This window comes from Chionomys nivalis, chromosome 10 (assembly GCF_950005125.1).
Source record: "Chionomys nivalis chromosome 10, mChiNiv1.1, whole genome shotgun sequence".
NCBI classification, from domain to species: Eukaryota; Metazoa; Chordata; class Mammalia; order Rodentia; family Cricetidae; genus Chionomys; species Chionomys nivalis.
In genome coordinates, this window is record NC_080095.1 from 81,098,969 (window position 1) to 81,122,457 (window position 23,489).

At 41.2% G+C, this 23,489-nt stretch overlaps 1 protein-coding gene across 2 annotated transcripts in view; it reads left to right on the forward strand.

Moving 5' to 3' along the window:
• Positions 1-23,489, forward strand: part of Hdac9 (histone deacetylase 9) — a 474,463-nt gene that overhangs the window by 162,227 nt on the left and 288,747 nt on the right. Inside the window, exons 10-12 of one of the 2 annotated variants that reach the window (XM_057782117.1) lie at positions 1,242-1,452; positions 1,862-2,079; positions 18,245-18,502. In XM_057782117.1, the coding sequence (XP_057638100.1) occupies positions 1,242-1,452; positions 1,862-2,079; positions 18,245-18,502 (687 nt within the window). Of the gene's footprint in view, positions 1-1,241; positions 1,453-1,861; positions 2,080-18,244; positions 20,808-23,489 lie in introns of those variants that run through there. The other variant, XM_057782116.1, reaches the window with a different exon arrangement.

The following is a 23,489-nucleotide window of genomic DNA, read 5'->3' on the forward strand; positions in this document are numbered from 1 at the left end:
AAGATTTTAAGGAAGGAGGCTGGGCCAGGCATCCCTTGTATATTAAACATCGGATTGACCCACTCTGTGACTCAGACAAACCATTTACCTCTTCGTCCTTCAATTTCTCCATCACTGAAAATTGTTTTGCCTCCCTAGTGCACAGCAATTTTGAAAGATGAAACATAAGTTTTGGAAAGAAACATGCCACATAATTTTGAGGTATTAGCCTTCTGCTTTTGTAACACCAAAATGACCACCATTCATTAAATTTTTTGAATAGGATAATTCATTATTGCTCTTGATGATGTAATTATAATGACTTCATTACTGCGTTACCATGCCTTTCAAGTTCTTAATAACACTTTTATTTGATATCTGATTTCACTTGTAGTTTACTTTATTATACAAAAGTATCTGGGTTGTCATTTTTAATATTCAGAGATGTAGGGATCTGTTATGAATTAATAGAAAATATATATTTAAATCAAAGTCTTGTCTATTTGTGCCAGCTTTCACAGAGTGAGACAATTTCACTTTTAAAAAATATTTGAAACTTATAGCTTTGTGAAAAATTAGAGGAAATGTTGTAAGAATGTATGTTTTGTGTTTGTCTTGAAATTCTAGACTTATAGCCTGCCTTATCTTCATCCACATGATAGCCTTTATTTGAACAAATGTTAACTTTCCAGCATACCTTTTACTCAAGCAGTGCATTTTAAAGTATTATAAAAACCCAGCTTCCCTCTTACAAAGCCTAAAATTCATGTTGACTTTTTATTAAGCTAACGTACAAAAGGTACATGTATTTGTGGTTTAAAACATCTTCTTCTGATCTGCATATGTAATGAGTTACACTAATTAACATATGCATTTTTCCCATACATTTTTTCCCATACATAAGAACACTTGGCTTCTCAGTAAGAAATTTTGAAGGATATTTTGTTATTTATGTAACCATTATCACCAGGATAAACGACAAAACATTTAAACTTGTTTTCCCTGTGTAGCGGAGGGTTTTGTTTACTCTCATTTTTAATAGGTAACACAAATTTTCCTTAGGCTCAGTACAATGATACCCAATCGCTAAATTGTTTCCAATGCCGCAATTGTATATTTTGTTAATTCTTTTTTGCTGCTAAAAGTTGTGTAAAAGATGCAGGATTATGCATTTTCCTCTTCATGTTAGTTACCTAATAGCTCGAGGCCTGGTGTGTCACTGGGATGAGGAGGATTAACACGTTGCTTCTCTCTGGGCACAGGCTTCTAATTCACTCAAGGAAAAGCAGAAGTCGGAGACACAGATCCTCAGGCAAGGCGTCCCTTTGCCTGGCCAGTACAGCGGTGGCATTGCCGCACCCTCCAGCCATGCTCATGTAGCGATGGAGGGGAAACCCAACAGCAGCCACCAAGCTCTCCTGCAGCACCTACTGTTGAAGGAACAAATGCGGCAGCAGAAGCTCCTTGTGACTGGTAATTAACAATGGCATCATTTTTCAAGTCCTTTTAGTACTGTTATCCGTGATCCAATGTGACGTTTCTCTAACTCAGAACTGTTATGATGATTCCTGTTTCTGAACAAGTCCAGACACTTGGCACTGGGGGAGGAGCTGTGAGCGTTATGTGTTCCTGGTCTGTAGGCTGGAGCTGGGAGGGAACCCTCGGATATAACAAGCTGCATTGCTGGCTGAGGCTTCTGCTGCACAGACATAAGCCTGGTCACGTCTTGGTACTCATGTCTTCTAGCACCCAACCTACCAGTCTTCAGTTGTCTGACAGATGCTTCTTGTCTTCTCTTAAAAGTGCATCTTTGTTTACATATCAGTGTGTAAACACACTCACTCACACACACACACACACGCGCGTGCATTTTGTTTTTCAGGTGGAGTTCCCTTACACCCTCAGTCTCCCTTGGCAACGAAAGAAAGAATTTCACCAGGTATTAGAGGTACCCACAAACTGCCCCGTCACCGACCCCTGAATCGAACCCAGTCTGCACCTTTGCCTCAGAGCACGCTGGCTCAGCTGGTCATTCAGCAGCAACACCAGCAGTTCCTGGAAAAGCAGAAGCAGTACCAGCAGCAGATCCACATGAACAAAGTAAGCCATGAACCGACGTTAAATACTAAGAGTGCCGGTTTCCAATCATTCGGGAATGAGAGGGGGATGTTGGGAATCACATGCAAGGTGAAAGTCACCATGCCCACGCAGACATCTGTGTTGAAAGACGGGACCCCAACACTACTGTTTTCACCGTTTTTCTGTCCACAGGACTGTTGAAGTAAGACTGAGATCATGGGTTAACAATTTGATTTACGATCAGGAGGGTGTTTTTTTTTCATTCGCAGGGACGTAAGTCCTGTATGGATGAAACCTTCCTGTGACGCAGGGTAAACGTGAGCTTGGACAAGCTGGAAAGGTACCTCAGGTGCTGGCAGATAGGGCAGTGCAAGCCAGCGTGGTGTTTCTTGGCAACATGTTTCCGTCCAGGTTGTATTGATTTTTTATTAGGCCTACTTCATTCCAAAAACCATTTAAAACAGTTTCGCTGAAACGTCTGGTAATTTCTTCCCAGTCTCCTGATTTAGGCTGAAATAATGATGGCCTGTATCACCAAACAACCACAAAGTAACAGTGATGGTAGTGTAATCGTATCTGACGGCACGGGATAGCACGTTCTGTGGATTTGTAGGCTATGATCCGTCTCTCTCGTGGTACTCGGTCACATGCGTGCGTGTCCTAACGGCACTGTTGTGTACTGGGAAACAGGTACACAGCTCAGCCTAGTAAAGGCTTTGTCACAGATGCAAGCACAACAAGGTGAGCCCTGGTGGGTGCAGATAGAGTAACTGTCCTTCACCTCTTGCTCATGGCAGGAAGAGTGGGGTCTTCATTTTGTACCAGCCCTAACCCATGCTACCCCCTCTCCACCCCACCCCTGCTTAAGGAGGGCATCATGAAGGGAGCTTGGACTGAAGAGCTCTGAGCAGTCCAGCCTAGGCACTTGCTTTTTGGAGACAGTCTTCTGTGAGTGTGTTGGGGTATTGGGGTGGAATTGAGCTTTTCCCAACCTTCTTTTATGAGATCTTGTAGACCAGCGGTTCTCAACCTGTGGGTCGTGACCCCTTAGGGGCTTGAATGACCCTTTCACAGGGGTCGTCTAAGACCATTGGAAAACACGGATTTTACATGATAATTCATAGCACCATCAAAATTACAGTTATGAAGTACCAGCAAAATAAGCTTATGATTGGGAGCTCAACACAACATGAGGAACTGTATTAAAGGCCCACAACACTAGGAAGGCTGAGAACCACTGCTTTAGACTCTTTCTGACTCATTTGCTTGCTATAGCATTTCGCTAAGTTTGCTAACTTTATTTCTGTCAAATCAGTTTCTTCCTGAAGGAATTAGCTTCCTTTTCTGCCCACTGCATTGTTCATGGCTTGATTGCATAGGCTTACTCTTTAGTGGTAGAGTGAGATTTGTTTTGTGGTGCCCCAGAACAACTTAAAATAACTCCATGTTCCTTATAAAAATACATCCATTACAAGAAATGTATATGGGCTGAAAGAGTAGGAATCCTATGCTTTTACTCAAAGTTAGGTTTGCTTATAAAACTTGCAGGTGAACTTACACAATTGGACTACTAAGCCTCTGTTGGTACACATTTCCACATTTATAAATGCGCATGGAATATATATATATATATATATATATATATATATATATACATATATTGCTGTTGATAAATCAGGCAAGTATGTCCCGTCCCTTTGGAGTCACATGTTTTATACGAATACCTTTAGAATATTTTAGAATTCACTTTTTCTGACTCGGTGTTTCAGATGGGATGCTAATGCCAATTTTACTCTTTGAGATCATGCTAGAGATTTGAGCGGCAGATGCTAAACTCAATCTCAGAATCAACCTAAGATGAAAAGCAGGCATTTGCATTCGAGCAACAAGCAAAGCAAATCTTATCAGCAGCCCTTCCTATGTGGGGCTGACTCCCTGGAATCTGTTAAGAATTCTCCCCCAAATTAGAAACAAACCTCTATGCCGAGGTAGACGTTTATACAGTGGTTTGATTATTAAATTTTGTCTTAATTAGGTAGAATGAAGGCCAGAGAACTTCAAAGCGCCTGCTGACCTCTGTGTGTTAGCTCCTCTCAGCTCGGGCGTTTGGATGACTTGAGCATGTCTCCAGTTGGCTTTTCTCCAAATATATATTCCATTTGTTTAGTCAAGTGGCATATGCTCCCTGGATGTTCTCTAGATTGTGAAAATGTTTGAGCTGTCCTCAGTTGTTTAAGGAAATGGAGAAGAATCCTATTAAAGAAAATATTGAGCCTGTATTGTATTCTGAAGTGTTTCCATGGGAACCATCAAGAAGTGAGTCACTGCTGGTCACCCTTCTGCCAAGGTGATGAGGTTATTTACTTTTTATTGGGTTAGTGCCCTGATTCAGATGCCAAGAGTTGCTAAGTCTCTCCTTAATAATACATATACGTGCATTCTGTCCATTTCCTTAGAATAATTATTAGTAAGAAACAAGCACAAAACTTTTGCCATTTTCTCCTATCATGAATGAACCTTGATGTCATCCGTTCCAACTGGAGCAAATAGCAGGCGTCCTCAGATCCTGGCCTTCGCTCATGTGCAATCATGACAGGAAGTAGGCATATGTGAGCACCTAGGTGTGCAAATGGCGTGCCCAAAATATATCTTCCTTTAGGTCTCTGAGCTTTTTATAGTGCTTTTCCCCTGGAGGACTTGGAGAAAAGCATGAAATAAGAACGTAGTTTAAAAAAAAGGCCCAGGACCGTCAGATTGATCCATCTAAATGTGGTGCCCGCCATCCCACCCGCTGACCCGAGGTCCACCGTAGGCCCACGTGGTCGAGGCTGAGAAGAGACTCTCACGACTTGTCCTGTGGCTCCCACATGTGTGCTGTGTCATGTACTTGTGTTCACCCACTCACACAAACAAATACAAACTAAGTAAATACATACATGAGTGTAATAAGTATTTTAAAAATAAGGCTGTTTCTAAACCAGTATCAGGTTACACAGTTGTACTTCAGTGATATATCTGAATTGCCAATAAGCCCTAGAGAGCTTAGATGGAAACCGTGAAGAACTTATGAAATGTGCAATACAAATGTTACTAATGCCATTCTGGCTCTCTGACTACTTGTTGCCTCTGCTTCGATGCCATTCACATGGGGTGTTTGCCCTCCCAAGATTATAATTATAAATTGCCATTTATAATTATGTTATAAATGCTCGAGAGGTGGGCAGAAATACAATATTTTTATCGCAATGTCTAATAGCAAGAAATGGGGGTATCGTGAAAGAAAGGATAGATCTAGGATTAGAAAAGGAAACTCATTCTTAATGATTTACCACTCCGTTCATGAGTCTGAATACTCTATTTTCGCTGAAAGTATTTGGAGATGGTTAATCATGCAGAAATCATATTTTGCAACATTTATTGTTTTTGACATTTTTCAGAAGCAAAACTGTGCATTTTTATTGCTGGTATATGGTATGTGGATACTATGATGCCTTACATTTTGGTGAACTTTCAAAAAAAACAATAAGCAAACAAAAACAATTTCTTCATCCTAGAACCAAAGCAAGGCAGTATATTTTTGCCAGTGTGTTTTGTTTCCCTTGTTGGAAGATAGAAAGAAGTCTCAAAACAAAAATTTCACCAAAATATAAAAGACAAGCCCCCCAAAGTAGTAAGAGGTGAGTAATTCTCTTCTGAGCCCACTTTGACTTTAAATACTGCAAGTTTTTACACCCAAAAAACTATGATTGAGTTAATAGAAACACACATCTCTTGTTAATATTGATGATTATTTCAACATAGTTTAATAAAAGCACGCATCTCCAATGCTGTCACCATGGAGTGTTGTTTTTGAGAACGTCCTTTAGACGTTCTAGTTTAACCTTAACAAAGATCTCTGACAGCCCCTGCCCTCCCAACCCCTGCATTCTCTTTGGCTTTAATAAGATAGCATTGATCCATGCCCCAGAATTTCTGCTTTACCTGAAATTTTCACACATCCGCTAATAATTGCTTTTTTAATATTCATTCCATGAAATGAACTTGACCTGAAGTTTCACTATATATTTGACTAACACGTCCATTGACCTGTACCCCCTCAACAGATCACTGTTGAATTTTGGTAGACAGTGCCTTGGGCACTGATAATCTGCACCCTGTCCTCAGGGAAGGAAGCAGAAGATGAGATCATAGTAACTTGAGTAACACAGTGCTCAGCATCAGGACATAAAGCAAGAGAGCGGAAATGAACTTTTTTGAGGAAATAATATTTGAGATTTGTTTACTTACTTCTTGATTATTTTATGTTTATAATCTTTCTTCCTTTTCCTTTTTTCTCCTTACTGGCTCTGTGATAAATATCTTACTCATTCCTATGGCTGGATATTAGCCAACACATTTTTTAAAACATCAAAAGATGATATCTTATGTATGTCAAGGCTCATTCTAAATAAAAATATTTATTATTTATTTATTACCATATTTAAGCACTTTGACATGAGTATTATTTTATCATAATAAAAGTATGTCTAAGACATTACCAGTGAGTTGAAGGCCAAACAGATGTTCTGTGTTGCCTTATTAGAACGGCTAGGTGGTTCTGTGTTGACATGCAGGGCAAAGTACATTTCCACTCAGCCCCAAAGATGAGCAAATAGGGAGTTTTCTCAATGTTTTGGAAGAGACTTTGACCCTCAATTCAAGTAGTATATGTTTCATTAATTCCTTTTAATGTAATTGTATGAGTCAATGTTACATATCATCCCTACTCTGTGATGATTGATAACCACTCCCTGCCCAGTCATCTGTCCTCAGAAACCCAGGAGAATATCTTTCCTGTCAGTGGTCACATGCAGCAGTACATGTGATTTCCTTCCTGAACTGAGTGCTAATACAGGACTGCTGTTTGTCCTATTAGAAGATCAACACTATCCTGTAGACATCTGTATCTTAAAACTTCACTGATTATGAATCTGTAGCTCATATCCAGAAACAAACCTATACTTCATATTAGCTTTATTCTAATAAGTCTACCCCTATCTCTGATTTACTTATGAGATTTAATTTTGAGGCATAATTAAAGGTCTGTAGCCATCTCAGCTCTGTGTGCTGAACCTTTTTATCTTAGTATATTTTTCTGCTTCTTTCCTGTGACCTGCATCTCCCCACGGTCAGCTCCCCGAGAGTAATAACTAAATAACACCAGCTTCCTTTTACATACAGCATCCACTACGCACTGAATTCTCCACACCAGCATCCTTTTGTGCATTATCCCTTGAATGTTAACAACTCAATTTACAAAACCACCGAGGATGTGCTTTTTCCAGAGGGTTCATCAAGTTTAGTAAGTTGGCAGTGCTTCCTGTGCACAGACCTGGAGTCTGTTCTCAACTACTATGTCAGTGATTTTAGTCATGTGCCTATGAATGAGTAGATGAGCGGTCCTTCCTGTGTCCATCACAAAGCTACCGACCTCACATTAAAAGCAGAGCAGAAACACATTGTAAAAAGTCAGTGTGAAGAAATCCTATGGCCCACACTGCTTCCGTCTTCCCGGGCATTGCCTTCTATCCAGGTACTCACTCGCTTGGCAGTTCCCATAGGTAGCCTCGCAGTGGGACTCTCGGATGTCCCGTTGGATGAAGGCTTGCAAATGGCTGGCAGTCACTTGTGCAGGTAGTGCTGAGCCTAGCGGCAGACAGGTCACATTGTGCTTCTCTCTTGCATGCCGCCACCTGGCCGTGTTTTAATGCTGGACTGACCAGCTTCTCGCAGGAGTTCTGAGCAAGCCCAAAGCTGAACGTTTACTGACTTCATCATGTTCTACTGGAATGCTAAGGTTGGCATCTCTTCTCCAGTGGTTGGAAAATGCCTTGTTTTAAGTCTTATAAGCTGATGAGTAGAAATTTGAACAGTGCTTTCATTTCGGGAAGCGGGCATTACTCTTGTCAGGACTCATTTCTCTCCATCCATCTGACAGCTTGTTTCCATGAGGGTGCTTTAATCACCAGCCGAGGACTGCATTCTGCCTGTTAGACGGATACTATCTTCAAAAACGCTAGCACGCACTGAAAGCAGCTTTTATTACAGTAAAAAGCCCCCTCGATTATTTATCTATCTGTTGAACTTTATAAAAGAAAATTTGACTTTTCTCCTAAATAGATTCTGTTTTGACATGATTAGGCCAATATAAATAGATCCTTGTAGGTATGTAGTGTGCTTTTTAAAAAAAAGTCCACTTCTGCTATGAAACCAGCTTGCATCACCATGGAAAATTTATATAAAAGCATTTCACTATATAATTACAACTTGGTGGTTTATAATACAGAAAATTGCTTGTTGCTTTATTATTAGCTATGATGAAATCTTGTGTTTGGAAATGAAACTAAGTGGCCATTCTCGTGGATGAAAGCCTAGTTTTCATAAACACCTCCAGCGTTGCTTTCAGAGCTGTGGCATCAAGGGGAGAGACTTCAGCTTTTATTTTTCAATCTACACATTAATCTCCTCAGAGGCACTTTTTATTGAATAAAAAAAAATAGCTGAATATTTTCTATGAGGTAAGCGACCAGCGGAAAGAAAATTGTCTGGAGAAGGAAGCCATGTGAACAGCGTGGCTCATTTGGATCTCAGCAATGCTAAATAATTCGGGTACTTCTCAACCTTGACAAATAGTTTCATTTGACAGAATGAAATAATTAAGTCTGGATAAGGAATTTTTAATCTAGCTTGTGGTCTATAGAGCTGAGAACTGCAAGTGTACAACAGATTCTTTCTTAGAGGTTTGAGCAACCTTTACATCCCAAATTTTAGTTCCATTTTTTTCTGGATTCCGCAGCTCTTTCTATAAATGTTTGGTCACACCTGAGGGGGCCTAGGATCCAGAACTGTCATCTGTTATAGAGTTCCTGCTTTCCCTAGGATGAATCTCACCCAGATCTGCAACCCCACAACCTGCGTGTCCCAGCGCTCTCTTACTAGTTGTGCATCTGGCCACAAAACCCTAGTTAGACAGTTAGTGCTGCTCCAGAGGAACTAAGGATTCCTACAGAAGTCTTAGCCCATTTACAGTTATGGTGAAAGTGTAAATAAAATGAAGTGTGCTCTTTTCCTCGGATGTCCCAAAGATGTGCAAACTGCTAACAATAACCAAAGACGGTTGTGTGGAACGTAGAACCCACATGAACTGCGAAACTGAGGCCACTCAATAGGCCCTCTGAGGGACATTCCTGAAGCCTTGTAACTTTGGTCGGAGTAGTCAACATTGTGTCTGATCATCCTCTGATGAACAAATCGCAGAGGCTCGGAGGGCAGGATGACTTGAGAGGATGTACATGACAGAGCCTTACGGACATGGTGGTCCTTGTGCAAACCACAGCATGCATGAGCGTGGACAACACAGTAGCTCTGTTTTCCTTATTAGGTCAGTAAGATGGCTGTCAGGAAGCAGTGGGCTGCTCACGCTGCACACACACACGCCACCTGCCCCAATAGCCATCCTTTGCTGTAAACCAAATCACCATATCCTGTGCCAGCTCCCTGCTGCGCCTGCGCATTCGTCAGGAAGCAGGATTTGCTTTCTCTTCGGAACAATATTTTGGTTGGTGATCAAGCTTTTTATTGAAAAGTAATTTCCACACAGTAAAACATAACAGTTCAATGAGTTTTGACAAATCCATCTTGTCTTATCATTACCAAAATCACAGCGTAGAATTAGTCCCTCAACTTCCCTCCTGTCCTTCTCTGGAGTTAGTTTCTACCCTACCTCCTGGCAAAGTCATCATATTTTTAACTAAGGATAGACAGTAAGACATATCACAAGCACAGGAAATTGTTTTAAGAGACTGGCTTTTCCTATGGAGTGCTTGGGGAATTGTTTTCAGGGTCATAGAGCATCAGCCTATGGTGTGGGATCCAGGCTGGGAGCTGTCTGTGTGAGCAAGCTTAGTGTCTTAGGACTACCAACTCTGTTCACATTCGAAAATAGATTCCGAACGAAGTCTACATGTTGGGCATTCTCCAAAACATGAAATTGCAGGAACTGAAGGCTTATGGTCTGTCTGTCCCCTCTTCCTTTGATCATCGCCATTCGGGGTTTCCTGTCTCCATTTTTAAATGGCCCATACACTGTTTCTAGTTCCAGGAGGGAAGGATTGATCAACAAGGAGATGGTGAGAAAGGGAGGGAGGGAGGTGAGCAGTGGTTGGAGGACCTGGCATTGAGCAGCTGTCTGTACTGAGACCCTGGTAAAGCCACCAGGCATAGAAATAAAAGGGCTACTTCCCAATGTGCACTCTATCTCTTCCCCTAAAGAGTGCAAGAAGAAAATGTTTTCAATGTTTGACCAGCTGCATACTGGCAAGAAGATGCTGACGGACTAATTTCAGTGTTCTGTTAATGGGCATAAGCGGCAGAGTCATTTAAAACGCAGAGTGTGGAGGACAGCTAGTGTCGTGAAGAAAAACGCAAAAAAATCTATTCTCTGGCTAAAAGCTGTAGTTTCTGAAAATTCAATCTTGTATCTGCCTTTATCTCTCAAAATAGATCCTCTAAGGTGACCATTGCTTGGTCTGTACAGCTCTAGGCTTCTCTGAAGATGATCTTGTCACTGCAATCTGTGTCAACGTGGCCTTCCCTCCTGAGGGGCTTCAGTATGAACTCCTTTTCCTCCGCATTCTCTGACTGCCAGTTCTTATGTCCATGTTCCCTACTCAGACCTGAGGGTCCTCCCTTGACCAGTGTCTTCCCAGGGCCTCCCAGTTGATGCTTAATAAGTTAACGGTTGCAGGGATGAAAGCCCAGATGGACAGCTTACTCAGCGAAGCTAAATGGAAGATGTTTTGAGGGTTTTTTTCCAGAAGGGACTTGTCGCTGAAATGTTAAGACATTCTGAGAGCCAGCTCTCTTCATTACAGGCACTGTCTGGATAATCACTGAGAGTTAAAAAGATAAAGATGAACTTATCCAAAACTCACTTGGTCCTTTAGAGCAATAGACGTACTGAGTAGGGAAGGGTGTATGGCAGACTTTTAATCATGCCAGCAATGAGGGAATATTTAGAGACGTTGTCTTCTTCCCCTTTCATCTGGGCCCCGCCGATTATTTTACTGAGATGCACAGCATCAAAGTGACATGGCGTCTTTGGCTGGAGGACAGCGCTCCTCTCTAAGTAGACCTCCTGATCTGCACATCCTCCCAGTTCTGCATCTTGTTTTTGAGAACAGTTGGTACATACCTAATCTATTTGTGAATTGAGACAGGATTTTATCATTATTTTTAAGTCTAGTTTCCTTGGAGCTTAAGGAAAAGGTCTTATTTTCCAAAAGAAGAATATTACATTTATTTAAAAGAAAAGGGAAAAAAGACATATTTGCACTGTTGCCTAAGGAAAATCTGTCTTAAAATTCAAGGCCGAATTTTTAAGAAGTGCTGAGCTGCTTGAGGGTTGTTCTGCAGAAGAGATGCATCAGAACCCCCGTGCTCGCTGGGTTGTCCAACAATGTCCGAAAGTCATCTGTAATCAAGAGTAGGTTTACACCTGAAGACTGTTTTTAGTTCATGGTTCATAAATGAAGATTTTTGTGGACATATAAAAGGAGTTCATGAGGAATATTTAGATTGTAGAATTTTAACTATTATAATGAAAAGCACTTATGGCTGTACTATATTTATAGAGTTGAAACCAAGCAATGTAACCTTCATAGCAATGAGCTTAATGTGCTAATATGCTGAAATTAGCAATACAGCTTTTCAAACAGTGCTGAGTGAAGTTATATCATGTATTGATAGTATGTATGATTTTGTCATGGAATGTAAAACACCGAGACTAGGCTCGCATCACACTCTAGGAGGTATAGGTAAGACTTGAAGAGCTTAATTGAATTCCTTACTTGAAAACAAGGTATTTTGACCATTGGTCATACTTTCTGGAAGAGCATTCATGTGAGCGTGTGTTTGTCATGGGTGACCACATCCCAGTGAGGTCATGCACTACCTGTGGCTTTCTCAGAGCCTGTACAATGGCAGGAAGGTCGTAAAATGACTGAGGGGCACAATGTCCCATGAGGAGGAGCACAGGCTAAAGAGAGAAGAGACGCTGTGTGGCCCCTGTCTTCTCACGTGGAGTCCCCACCAGTGTGGCTCACCTGGCATCAGGTGGACAGCGTACAGTGTGTTTCACAGACGGGGACTCAGCAGAGATTCACACAGGCTTGTGCCTTTGTCTGTCACACAGATGTTTCTAGCCAGCCAGGCAACAGACTCACTTTGCTGGGGTATCACCTCCAGATGTTCCACCAAAGAGAGACCCTGCCACCCCACTGAGAGTAAGCAGACATCTTTCCCCATCTGTGGCCACTCAACAGCAGGGCAAATTAGAAAAGGGTTAGCTGTACCATCTTTGTAATGGTTGTGTTTGGAGTTCAAAAACACATAGAAAACAACGTAATCCGAATACTTACAAATAGTACGCAGTAACTGTTCATTTTAAAAGTCTGAAAAAAGTCAAACCTGGCAGGCAGAATTTCTCTGTGACTTTTATTTGCAGATCTTTCTTGCTGATGTTAATTGCTAATTTTTCCACTCTGGCAAATATGAGTGTTTAAATGAAAACAGCTTTAGTCAGATACCTAAAATAAAAGAAGAAATGAAAATTAACTTCCTCTGTGCATTTATATCTCATGAAACTGGCTTCAAGATGCCCCCATTGCCTGATTGTGTGTCACGAATATTCACAGAGAGCATCTTCATTCCTCAGATGAGAAAGTGGAAGATATTGATCATGCACATGGTACCCTACATCACAGTCTGAGGGGGAAAGTTTGAAAGCTTTGCTACCATGCGTTAGGTTTGCAGAGATCTGTGGTGCCCATCTGGGTGCCATGCCATGAGGTGCTCGGATATAAGATGATGAAAGACATCCACCCTGCGCTCTTGTGATGTTTGAATTTCAGTAAGAATCCCAAATAACTTTTAACAAAAATAATAACAAAATGCAGGGCCATAATGCTGGATACAAAGAAAAATATATTAGTTAAATGGTGATACAACTAAATGCTCTAAGGAGCCAGATCAGGCATGTTGTTGTGAGGAAGTAAAAAGTACAGAATCTGCCAAGGTCTTGTGGAAGAGCCAGCATGGCATATTCATGTTTACAAGATGGCCAGAGGCCAGGGTATCTGGAGCACAGAAATGGTAGGTTACAGTAACTGTAAGAAGTAAGGTGGGCCGGGTCGCGGGACATCTGTGGACCACTTTAAGAGGTTTGGGTGTTATTGTAAACATGGTGGGAAGCTCTCTGACAGTTGTGTGTTGTGGACAGATGGTACCTAACATAGTTGGAGATGATCAGTGGAACCGCATTGTTGAAAGGTTCCGCACGAGACAGAAGCCCAGAGTCGAGCGTCTCAGGGAAACACTCGGGGAAGGAGCGATATTTCTGACCACGGGAGTGGTAGTAGAGGACCATGTCTACGCTTAGGCTCCGCTGTGCAATCGCTGTGGGCTTGCCACAGCTGCGACAGAAACACAAGGGAGACAAGGATCAAGTTCAGCTTCACGGCTCGTGGAATGGGGTGTTGGTGCTCACTCCGCAAGAAGACGTGGGTGAATGGGTGGATGGAGTAGAGATTATCTTGGTGCTGTTGGGAAGTTTATGATACCTTCTGGATATTTCCTAGCTGAGTGGTTTTGGGAAGGTGTGAGATGGGTGTTTAGAGTGCGTTAGAGCAACTGGAATTGCTCACTCTGTACAATCGCCCATTACAACGGGGCTGCTCTCTTAGAAGAGGAGGTAGACAGGGAGATTATGAAATGCGCTCCTTTTTAAGTCCTTTTTGTGTTCATGGGGATGGCATGGGTTTTTTTGAGTAGAGATTCCTTCTTCATAAAATAAGAGTTTAGGATGTTATGAGACATTTTTCAACTCCAACGTGAGTATATATATACTAACATACATACATATACACATGCGTGTCTGGGCACACACACATGCACATATGGTTTCAACTCATAAACCACTGTTCTCTCAGGAAGCATTTCTTTTACAAACCCTAGTGGAATTCTGTTCTTGGAAAGAAAGTATTTGTCGTGTGGCTTTATGACCAAGTGATGGCAACATCATTTTTTCTGAATGTCTTTATCTTTCTCTTCCTGCCAGTACCTCAGTAGTAGAGGTGAAGTCAGGGAACTCACTGGAAGCAGCATTGTTCCGCAATTGCACACTAAAAAGTGTTGTCTGCAATGACGCGTATGTATCTATGTCAGTGAATTTGCAAATACTAAGTCAGTTGAGTTCATGAACTCGATAAGGTGATCTCTGGGAGTTTCCAGGATATTATAAACACATTAAGAGGTCAAATTTCAGAAAGATTTCTGTTAAAAGTACATCCATGTTCCATGAACACCCAGGTCATAGCTGAGCTTAACATACTTACTGTTGGTGAAAATTTCTGTTCTGGTAAATAATGGCGTTTGCCAGCACTAGTGAGCGTAGCCTCTCTCTTTCCAAGGGCTATTATTTGCGTCTTGTTTGACTTTATGCTCGACCTTCCCTGACACCTGTCAGTCTCCCGTTTAAATGGCCACGGAGGGTGGGGGTGAGGGCAGGCCGTAGAGAAATGACTCAATGCTCCTCTTCCAGAGGACTCCAGTTCAGCTCCCAGTCCCGTGTTTAGATTCAACACCTTTCTCGTTGGCCACTTCACATGCATCTGTAACTCCACCTCCAAAGGATCCATCCCAGTGCCCTCCACTGTCACCCACGCACATGGCACCCTCACCATTGTAGTTGTTCCCCACACCCAGCTCCCAAATAACCACAAGGAGATTATTATTACACATAAGAATAATCTTAGCTTGGCTTGTTTCTCTCTGGGCTTTTGTCTTTTCCTAGCCTGTACCCCGCCCTTTACTTCTTACTCCATGGTTTGCTGTGTAGCTGTGTAGGTTTGTGTGGCTGGCCCCTGATGTCCGCTCTCCTTCTCCCTTTGTCCTCCCTGATCTCTCCTCTTCCTATTTATTTTCTCTGCCTGCCAGCCATGCCTACTTCTCTCTCCTGCCTTGCTATTGGCCATTCCGCTCTTTATCAGACCAATCAGGTGTTTTAGCCAGGCAATGTAACACAGCTTCACAGAGTTAAACAAATGCAGCACATCTTTGTAGCATTAAACCAATGTTCCACAGCACAAATGTAACACATTTTCAACTAACAGTCCAAACACATAATGATAAGCACATACATCATAAACAAAAATAAAGTAGACTTCTTACAATGCCCACCCGAATTTGCCTCTGTGCTGTTATTATTGAGCTCAACAAGAAAGCTATGAGTCAAATTGTGTGGATGAAAACGTAAATGACATAGCTTTTGAGTGAACAAAGGAGGAGAGGCAAAGATGAAGAGGGAATTCGGGTTCTGCTGCGAAGGCAGACGTGTAACGGTGGAAGATGTCTTCTTTCAGATGAGTAACTTACTGCAAACATGCAGGCGAGACAAGCCCAGGAAAGACATGAAGTTCATAAAGGTAGAGAGGAAGTTAGAAGGAGCCACTGGGCGCAGGACATAAGCCAAAGGCGTGACTGGGGTAGGGGACAAAGGTCCTGTTAATTGTAATAGCAAGGACACTGTTGTCCCTGTCCCCCGTAAAGTGTCTGGAGTTGTCCTTTGGGTGCTTGTATGTTTTGAGTGAAATAACAAGCGAAAGTACCAGGAAGGAAAGATTTGAGAAGAAAGGCAGTCGGCGAGCCAGGGACAAGGGTGGAGCGAATTAACGGGGGACAGAGGAATGCAGTGGGGTGTTGTTTACATGCAGAAGGAAAAGCCACGCAATCTCACTATCGCACATGTGCATTACAACACATACTGAAGAGGTCACGGGCGCTGAAAACAGTGCACGCTGAACTTGGTCCTGCAGTGGAGGAAGCAAGCAGCTGAGGCAAGTGATAGCCGCGGGAGAATGGCTTAGCGGACATGTGGCTTCCCTAAGAACATTCTGCGAAGGACCCATGAGAAGGGATGCCCCCTCCCCCATCAAGTAGGGACCTTTGCCACCACGCATCTCCTGTGCATCGGTCTGTCCGGCCAGGCTCTTACAATTCCCTTGCCACACACCCCATGTGGAGTTCTTCCTTTCATCTGCTATCCTTGTGAAGCTGTTTCTGGCAATGTTGTTTGAACACCTGTGTGAGGTTCTGCTTGACCAGTGGCTTTGGGCCTCCTTTTCAGCATTTTGTGACACGCCAGCCTGTCCCATTCATTCTGCCAGCGAAGCTGTGGTATCAAGAGGAGGTTTCCCATGGTTCATTGAACTTCTGTTCAGGAAGAAATGTCAGTCATCTTCTTGTAAATATTTTCCTGGAAGGCCCTTGCGCTTTCTTGTCCTCTTCCCAAATTCGTTCTTTCTCCCCATAAAACCGCGCTGATATCCTATGGCTATGGAGCCGAGCATGAGAGCTGGACAGGGTTGAAAGAGACCTGCCTGCTGTCATTTCTCTAAAGAATGTTTTCCTCAACTCTGCTGTTTCCACCAAAAATAAGACTTTTGTTTTATTTTTTCTCATTTTTTATGGTCCTGAGTGTTCTTTCTCTCCAAACCTGCAGGACGAGGCGCCCTACAGTTACACAGCCAGAATTGAAAAGGAGTGTAGTGTCTGCTCCTTGGGCTCTCGGCCGTGTGCAAACAATTATGTGTTTAAGACAGGAACTGCTGATTACTGCTCAGAACTAGGACAATTATATAGAAAATAGTCTTCTAGCATGCACTTAAAGATGTTTTAAGGATGATGGGAGGAATTTCTCCTTATGCTGACTGCCCAAGAATAATAGAAATTAAGTTGTCAGCACGAAGGAAATGAATATTGAAATTGTCTTTCTTCCTTTTGATATGGATTTTAATTGGTGTGTGTTTTCTTTGCTTGATCATCTCTGCTGGGCTTGGAGATATTTGGGTCTTTTCCTATTACAGCTTATTTCTGTATATTCTTGTTCTCCACCAAAATATGGTATGAGCCGTGACACTTTTCATGAAATATTTTCAGTCTATCTGCCTCCTTTTCCGCCTTCATCCCAAACAGAACACCTTCTCAGCAGCAACTTCTGCCATCTCACCTCTCTCCTGTGCCCACCTGTACACGCAGGATGCTACTATAACAACCAGAGTTTATTCTTTAAAGTCCTTGTTAGATAGAAAATAAAATCTTTGACACATAAAAATGAGATCAAAATGCAGTGGTTTTACTTCTTTATAACGCACTGAAACAAGGGCTGGTAGGAAGAAAGGTGTGCCCATTTCTCAGTCATTAGCAGTGGCTGGAGCCTAACTGCCACTAAATGAATAATTGTTAAAAAAAAATGATGAAAACTTCCGATATGCATCCCTGCAGTTAAATTTAAGTTGTGTACCAGCATGTTCAGGGCTGCTTGTGATGGATGGATCACATGACATCTAAAGAGCTTGCCCTTCAAAGTTTGAGTAAACATTTTATTCAAACATTAAAATGTGCTTAGATTTTTAAACCCTGTTATATGTGAATATGAGTTAAACTAAAATTCTATGCAGAAAAATATTGTAGTTTTGTTTTCCGCGGTACATTCTCTGCATGCTGCTAACCAGGATGGCTGGAAAACAGTTACACAGGTATGAACCCAGCCAAGTAAGGAAGACATCTGAATAATTTTTTTTATTTTAAATCTAGTTTCTTGTTTACTTCGTATTTAATTTCATTCGGGTCCAATCAAAAATATATTATGCCCTTCCAAAATGGTAAAGATCATTGATATTTTTAAACTTCAGAATTCTACAATGAGTATTTCTGTATTTTACAATTCTATTTCTGAAATACTGTCATAATCCAAATCTATGGGCACCAGAGAATTAAAGAACCACTACCATTTAGGTTGGCAGTTTTATAGCGGTTAGTATTTGCTGAAATGTGAGTTTGAAGATGTTTCTACGCTAACATCAGCCTTTCTTGAGAAAGGGTCAGTCTCAAGTTTACTTATATCAAGTAGACTTTTGATCTACGTCCTTATGAAAGTTTTGTAGCTTCTGAAGACAAGGTTTATCCACTTTCTTCCCTTAATGCGTCCAGCATTTTCTAGCTCAAGTTGAGGTATTAAAAATGAGAGTATGAGTTGAATCTGTTGCATCAAGAACTATTGACTTCTGAACCCCTGAACACTCTCTTCTAGCTGCTCTCGAAATCTATTGAACAACTGAAGCAACCAGGCAGCCATCTTGAAGAAGCGGAGGAGGAGCTTCAGGGGGACCAGGCCATGGAAGACAGAGCGACCCCTAGCGAGCACAGCACTGGGAGCAGCCGTGCTTGTGTGGAGGACACACTAGGACAAGTTGGGGCTGTGAAGGTCAAGGAGGAGCCAGTGGACAGCGATGAAGATGCTCAGATACAGGAAATGGAATGTGGGGAGCAGGCTGCTTATATGCAACAGGTAATAGGCAAAGATTTAGCTCCAGGATTTGTAATTAAAGTCATTATTTGAACATAAATGTGTTGCAGATTTTGCTAAATGCTTATCATTACCTATCAGCATATATCTCCAATTTTAGTGTTTAAGAATTCTAAAACAGGTAAAATGATGTTTTTTTTTTCTTTATAAAGATCACTCTATACTGCTCTCTGAATGAGTATGGGTATCAAGGTTTCATTGAAGCTTTACTGGTAAGAAAATGCCTGTTACACTAAAATTATGCTATATAATATCCAGGTAATTAATAGGCTTTAAGTCCATCTCGAAGCCTAATACAACAGTTACTTCTAGTGAAAATGAACTCATTGTTGTTTTTAGTTTTATCTGCTGAGGTCTGTGAGCACAGAATGTAGTCTACAGCCTGATCAATGAAGCATTCTATTAGAGATGATGTTTTTAACATATAGAATTCATTTTTTTCATACAACTGTACATAGTGTATCATACCATGGTCTTGAACACTGTTGAAGGTAGTCTGCTCCCTGCCCCCTTTCTCTCTCTCTCTCTTTTTTTAAAGTAGAAACCTGGCTACCATGCCAGCAGCTCTAGGTTATTGTGTAGATCACAACTGAAAACCTTAGCCATTCAGTGGTTTTGAGCAGAGATGCAAGCTGAAGTTCCGTTTTGACCATTACCTTATGTCTGACACAGTATTGCACAATGCGTAAACCTTGTATAAGTTGCTGATGTTGAGTTCTGGAACGGAACCCATGCAAATGCTGTCGAGAAGCAGCGTGCAGGCCTGTGGTCCACACAGATGCTGCGATGTATGCACAGCTGCAGAGAATGTAGTATGATTACCACCTGTTACCAAATTAAAAGCAGGCTTACAAGAGGGTGACTCACACTGACGCCTGGTATCTTTAGGATCTCTCGCATACTGTGGTATATACCACATCATTTTGAGAAATGAATAAAAAATCTGGGTATTGGTTTAACAAGACGAATCTGCTTGTATATGATGGCCCTTCCAGAAGGACTGTGTCCTTTGATACTGTAAAAGCACAAACAACTTTGAACGCAACAGAGACCGAGACGATGTTTATTTAAGTCAGTTCTTTGTCAGGGTCCTGCTGTTCTACAGAAGAGCAGTTCTATGAGGGGGACAGGAAATGTCTCGTGGAAACAGGAAGTCCGAGTGACTCACGTTCTGGGGATGGAAGAGAAACAGTCTGAGAGTACTGTTCTACTCTTTCAGTTTTCAAGGGTGTTCTATGAATTGATTTATTGGCTGGGAAAATCCCACCATGAGTTGGGAAACCCTTACGGAAGCTATTGGCTAGAACGTTTTCTTCATATTCCCTTTTGATATGTTTGCCTTCTTTTACAGGTTTACTTTTGTTAAGCTAGTCAAACGTACGCTGTATTAAGACCCCTTTGGTATGGATAATCCAAATTGACCTAGAATCTTCCTGAGGATTTTTTCTATTAAAATATTTATATTCCTTGATCCCTGCTATTTAAGGTGTAGTATCCTGTTTCAGGAGACAGCACTTTTGCCAAATGTAGACATGGTTCAACTGTATGTTATTAGCACGTGTTGTTTACACTTCGCTGTGACATTTAAAACTATTTCTTTTAAAATGTTCCTGCTAAAGATACATTATCCTTTTTTAAAAAGTCTCCATTTGAATTAAATTAACATAACTAGAGTTAGAATGTTAAAAGTTTTTCCACATAATGAAAATCCTTCTGATAATTTGACAGCTAGTTCTAATAGGTAACTCTCCCTATCACCAATATGTTTGGGTTAATATATTCCTTCATATTAAAATGACTGTTGTCAGTTGTTTTGCATTAAAAATATGGCATGCCTAAGATAAAATTGTATATTTTTCCATCTCATAAATATTCATTTTCTTCAAATTCCTTTTTCAATCTCATAAAAAAAAAGGGATAGTGCATCTTTTAAAACACATTTTATTTGGGGAGGAACACGTGGCTGAGCAGACTTTTGTATAATATTTCTTCAAAGATATGTGATCAAAAAACAAAAAAAAACTATTTTTTTATATTGTCATTGGAGAGAACTTCATCAGTACATTTGGTGGACGTAATTGTTTGAATTTGATAGTCTTTGAATTTAGTCAAGAAACTACCTGGAACCAGTAAAACAAGAAGCTGGACATAACTAACTTTAGAATTAACCGATAAATGTCTCTTCTAAGATCTACTGTATTTATTATGATTTACACCCTTGGAGGTGATATCCTGTTTTGTGTTGTAAATATACTGTCTGTATGTTTCCCTTCTTGCCTTCTGTTATAAGTCTCTTCCTTTCTCAAATAAAGTTTTTTTTAAAAGATCCCTTTTCATACATTTGGCTTTGTGTAAAGTTGATATGTTTAATGGAATTTGAAACCTGTTCATTAGATCACATATACAAATTTCCATTTTTTTGTTGAAACAAGAAAATGAAGGTATTTTGAAAAGTTGCTTCTAATACCATTTAAAATAACATAAAACAATAACAATATTGAACTATTTGTATCAGCCATTCTCAACCAGGAGACAGATGTAAAATCAGTTGCATGCTCCATTTTCTAGTGTGGCCTTTTAAAGGATGTGTTATCCTCTTTGGTATTTAAATTAAAATGTCATCCTCTAAATATAAAAGAAATATAAATAGTCCCTAGTGCTATTCAACTTAAAAATTATTTTAAACTTTTAACATGGGCTGTCAAGAGCTCTGTGTTACCTACAGGTGTCTGCTACCAAGCCTGACAACGTGAGTTTGATTCCCAGGTCCCACACGGTGGGAGGAGAGGACTGAGTCCTCAGATTGTCCTCTGACAACACATCGGCTCTGGCACACACACACACACACACACACACACACAAATGTAATCAAAAATTTAAAAATAAGCTAAACATGCTCCCTTGAATATAACAAGCTCTCAATAAATGTTAAAATGAATCTTTTTGCAAGTACCTTAATGCTGTCTATTACGGTGAGATTCCAAACCGCAGATAAAAGTGACTGTGAATACATTTAGAGAGAAGAGGGATGGAGCACACTCCCCATGTACGGTGGCAGTTATTGCGATGCTGTGTGAAGAGGTAGTGGTTTCCTGTGCGCGGACTGTCCAGCTTATTCCGCTTCTGGTTTGTTGGCAGCAGAACTTACTGTCAGAATTTCAGAATGTGCTACTGTGTGCTGAATTAAAGGGGTTAAATATGATTTTTTTAATGTCCTCTGGTTCCTTTACATTGCCCTCTATATATTACTCTATAGTACTGTCATGAAAGTTAGTGTTTCTGGAGGTCAGAACCACACGGCAGCATATTACATGAGATATCATTCTGCTGGCATTGGTGGATGTGGAGGCTGAAGCAGAGATTCCTGCTTTTCACAGAAATGAGCAGTCGTCCGTAAGAATTTTTACATTCATCATACTTAGTGATTGGCGAAAAGTGTTAAAAAGGGTATTCAAGTTCAACGTATTTTTAAATCTAGTACCTGATTCGTATAGATATTAATAGCATAGTGGCTCTTAGATTTTGTGTTTTTTTTTTCAATAATTGAAACATGTCGTTCTAAATAATTGTGTATGGGTAAAATAGGTATACAGTTAACGATCAAATGATTCAAGTCTGTAATTGTAGCCACTCACAGTGAAGAATTCAGAGGTACAAGAGGACTTAGAGATTATTTCTCTTTATTATTAACTTCTCCACACCCAATTTAAAGAGAAGAATGTGGGGCGAGGTGGGGGAGGGAGTCACAGAATGTAGACAAATATAAGGAACCAGAAATGCGGCTTTTGAGTCAAGCTAAGACTCTAAGTTTTTACGTGTTTGTATCCGTATAGCTGTTTCCTAGCACAGTAACTTCCTGGAGTCTTAGCATATTCCTGCATCTCTTTGATGAAATGGATTTTCATTTTAACTATGGCAGACTTAAATGCATAAAGTGTAGTTGCGAACACCTTGAATCTATTAACTTTTTCCATCCACCTTTACCACAGGCATTTGGGGTGGTTATTGCATGAAGCACTCCTGGCAGAGGCCGTCCACCTTTGATGGGAGCCTGGGCATTCTGACCCTTGAGTCTGTATCTGCAGCCCTGACTCCTTTGCTGTGTGTGCAAAGATCCCTTTTTACATATCCAAGATGCCTAACCCCCACACCGTATTCAGCTGCTCCTACCGTTCTCCTAGTCTCCTTCATCCCAGATCTCCCCATTTCCATCAACATCAACTGATTCGAATCAATTCTTTACATCAGTACTGTAAATGACAAGTGTCAAGTGTGTTCAGAGATGAGAGTTTTGCGCACGTGATTTCATCTCGAAATGCGTCCGTGTTCTGTCGTGAATTCACGTATTCCTCTTTTTTCCGGCTGGAGACAGTGCCAGGATGGACCGAGACGCTGTGCACTTGGGGTAAACATCGGGGAGGGGGAGCCCTGCCCAGGTGATTTCGGCTGGCAACTTGTCACAGCCCAGAGTTGTCTGAAGCAATCTCAGCTGCACTGTGGGCTGATCAGTGAGGCAATGACTCCATTGCTAACTGAGGCAGGAGTGCCTGGTCCATTGTCAGTGGTGGGTTGTCTTGGAAAGCTAGCTGAACAGGTGCAGAGGGGCCAGCCAAGGAACAACATTTCTCTGTGGTTTCTGTTTAAACCTCTCTTTTGAGTTTCTGCCTTGGCTTCTCTAGGTGATGGATTGTAACGTGCAAGTCCCCATTCCTCCCCAAGTTACTTTTGATTTTGGTGTTGATCACAGCAAAATAAACCATGCTAGGACCAAAAAAGGAAGGACTTCAATCACATTGTCTGTCTGTCTGTCAGCATTTCTTGGATCTTTTCACATCTAAAGTCCAGCCTAATACATAAGCAGACACCGTCTCTTATAATCCTTTGAATTGCTGAGGGTACACTGATATTCACTTGGACCAAAAGTGGTCCAATAAGATCTGAAAGAGGCAAAGGGGATCATTCCTAGGAT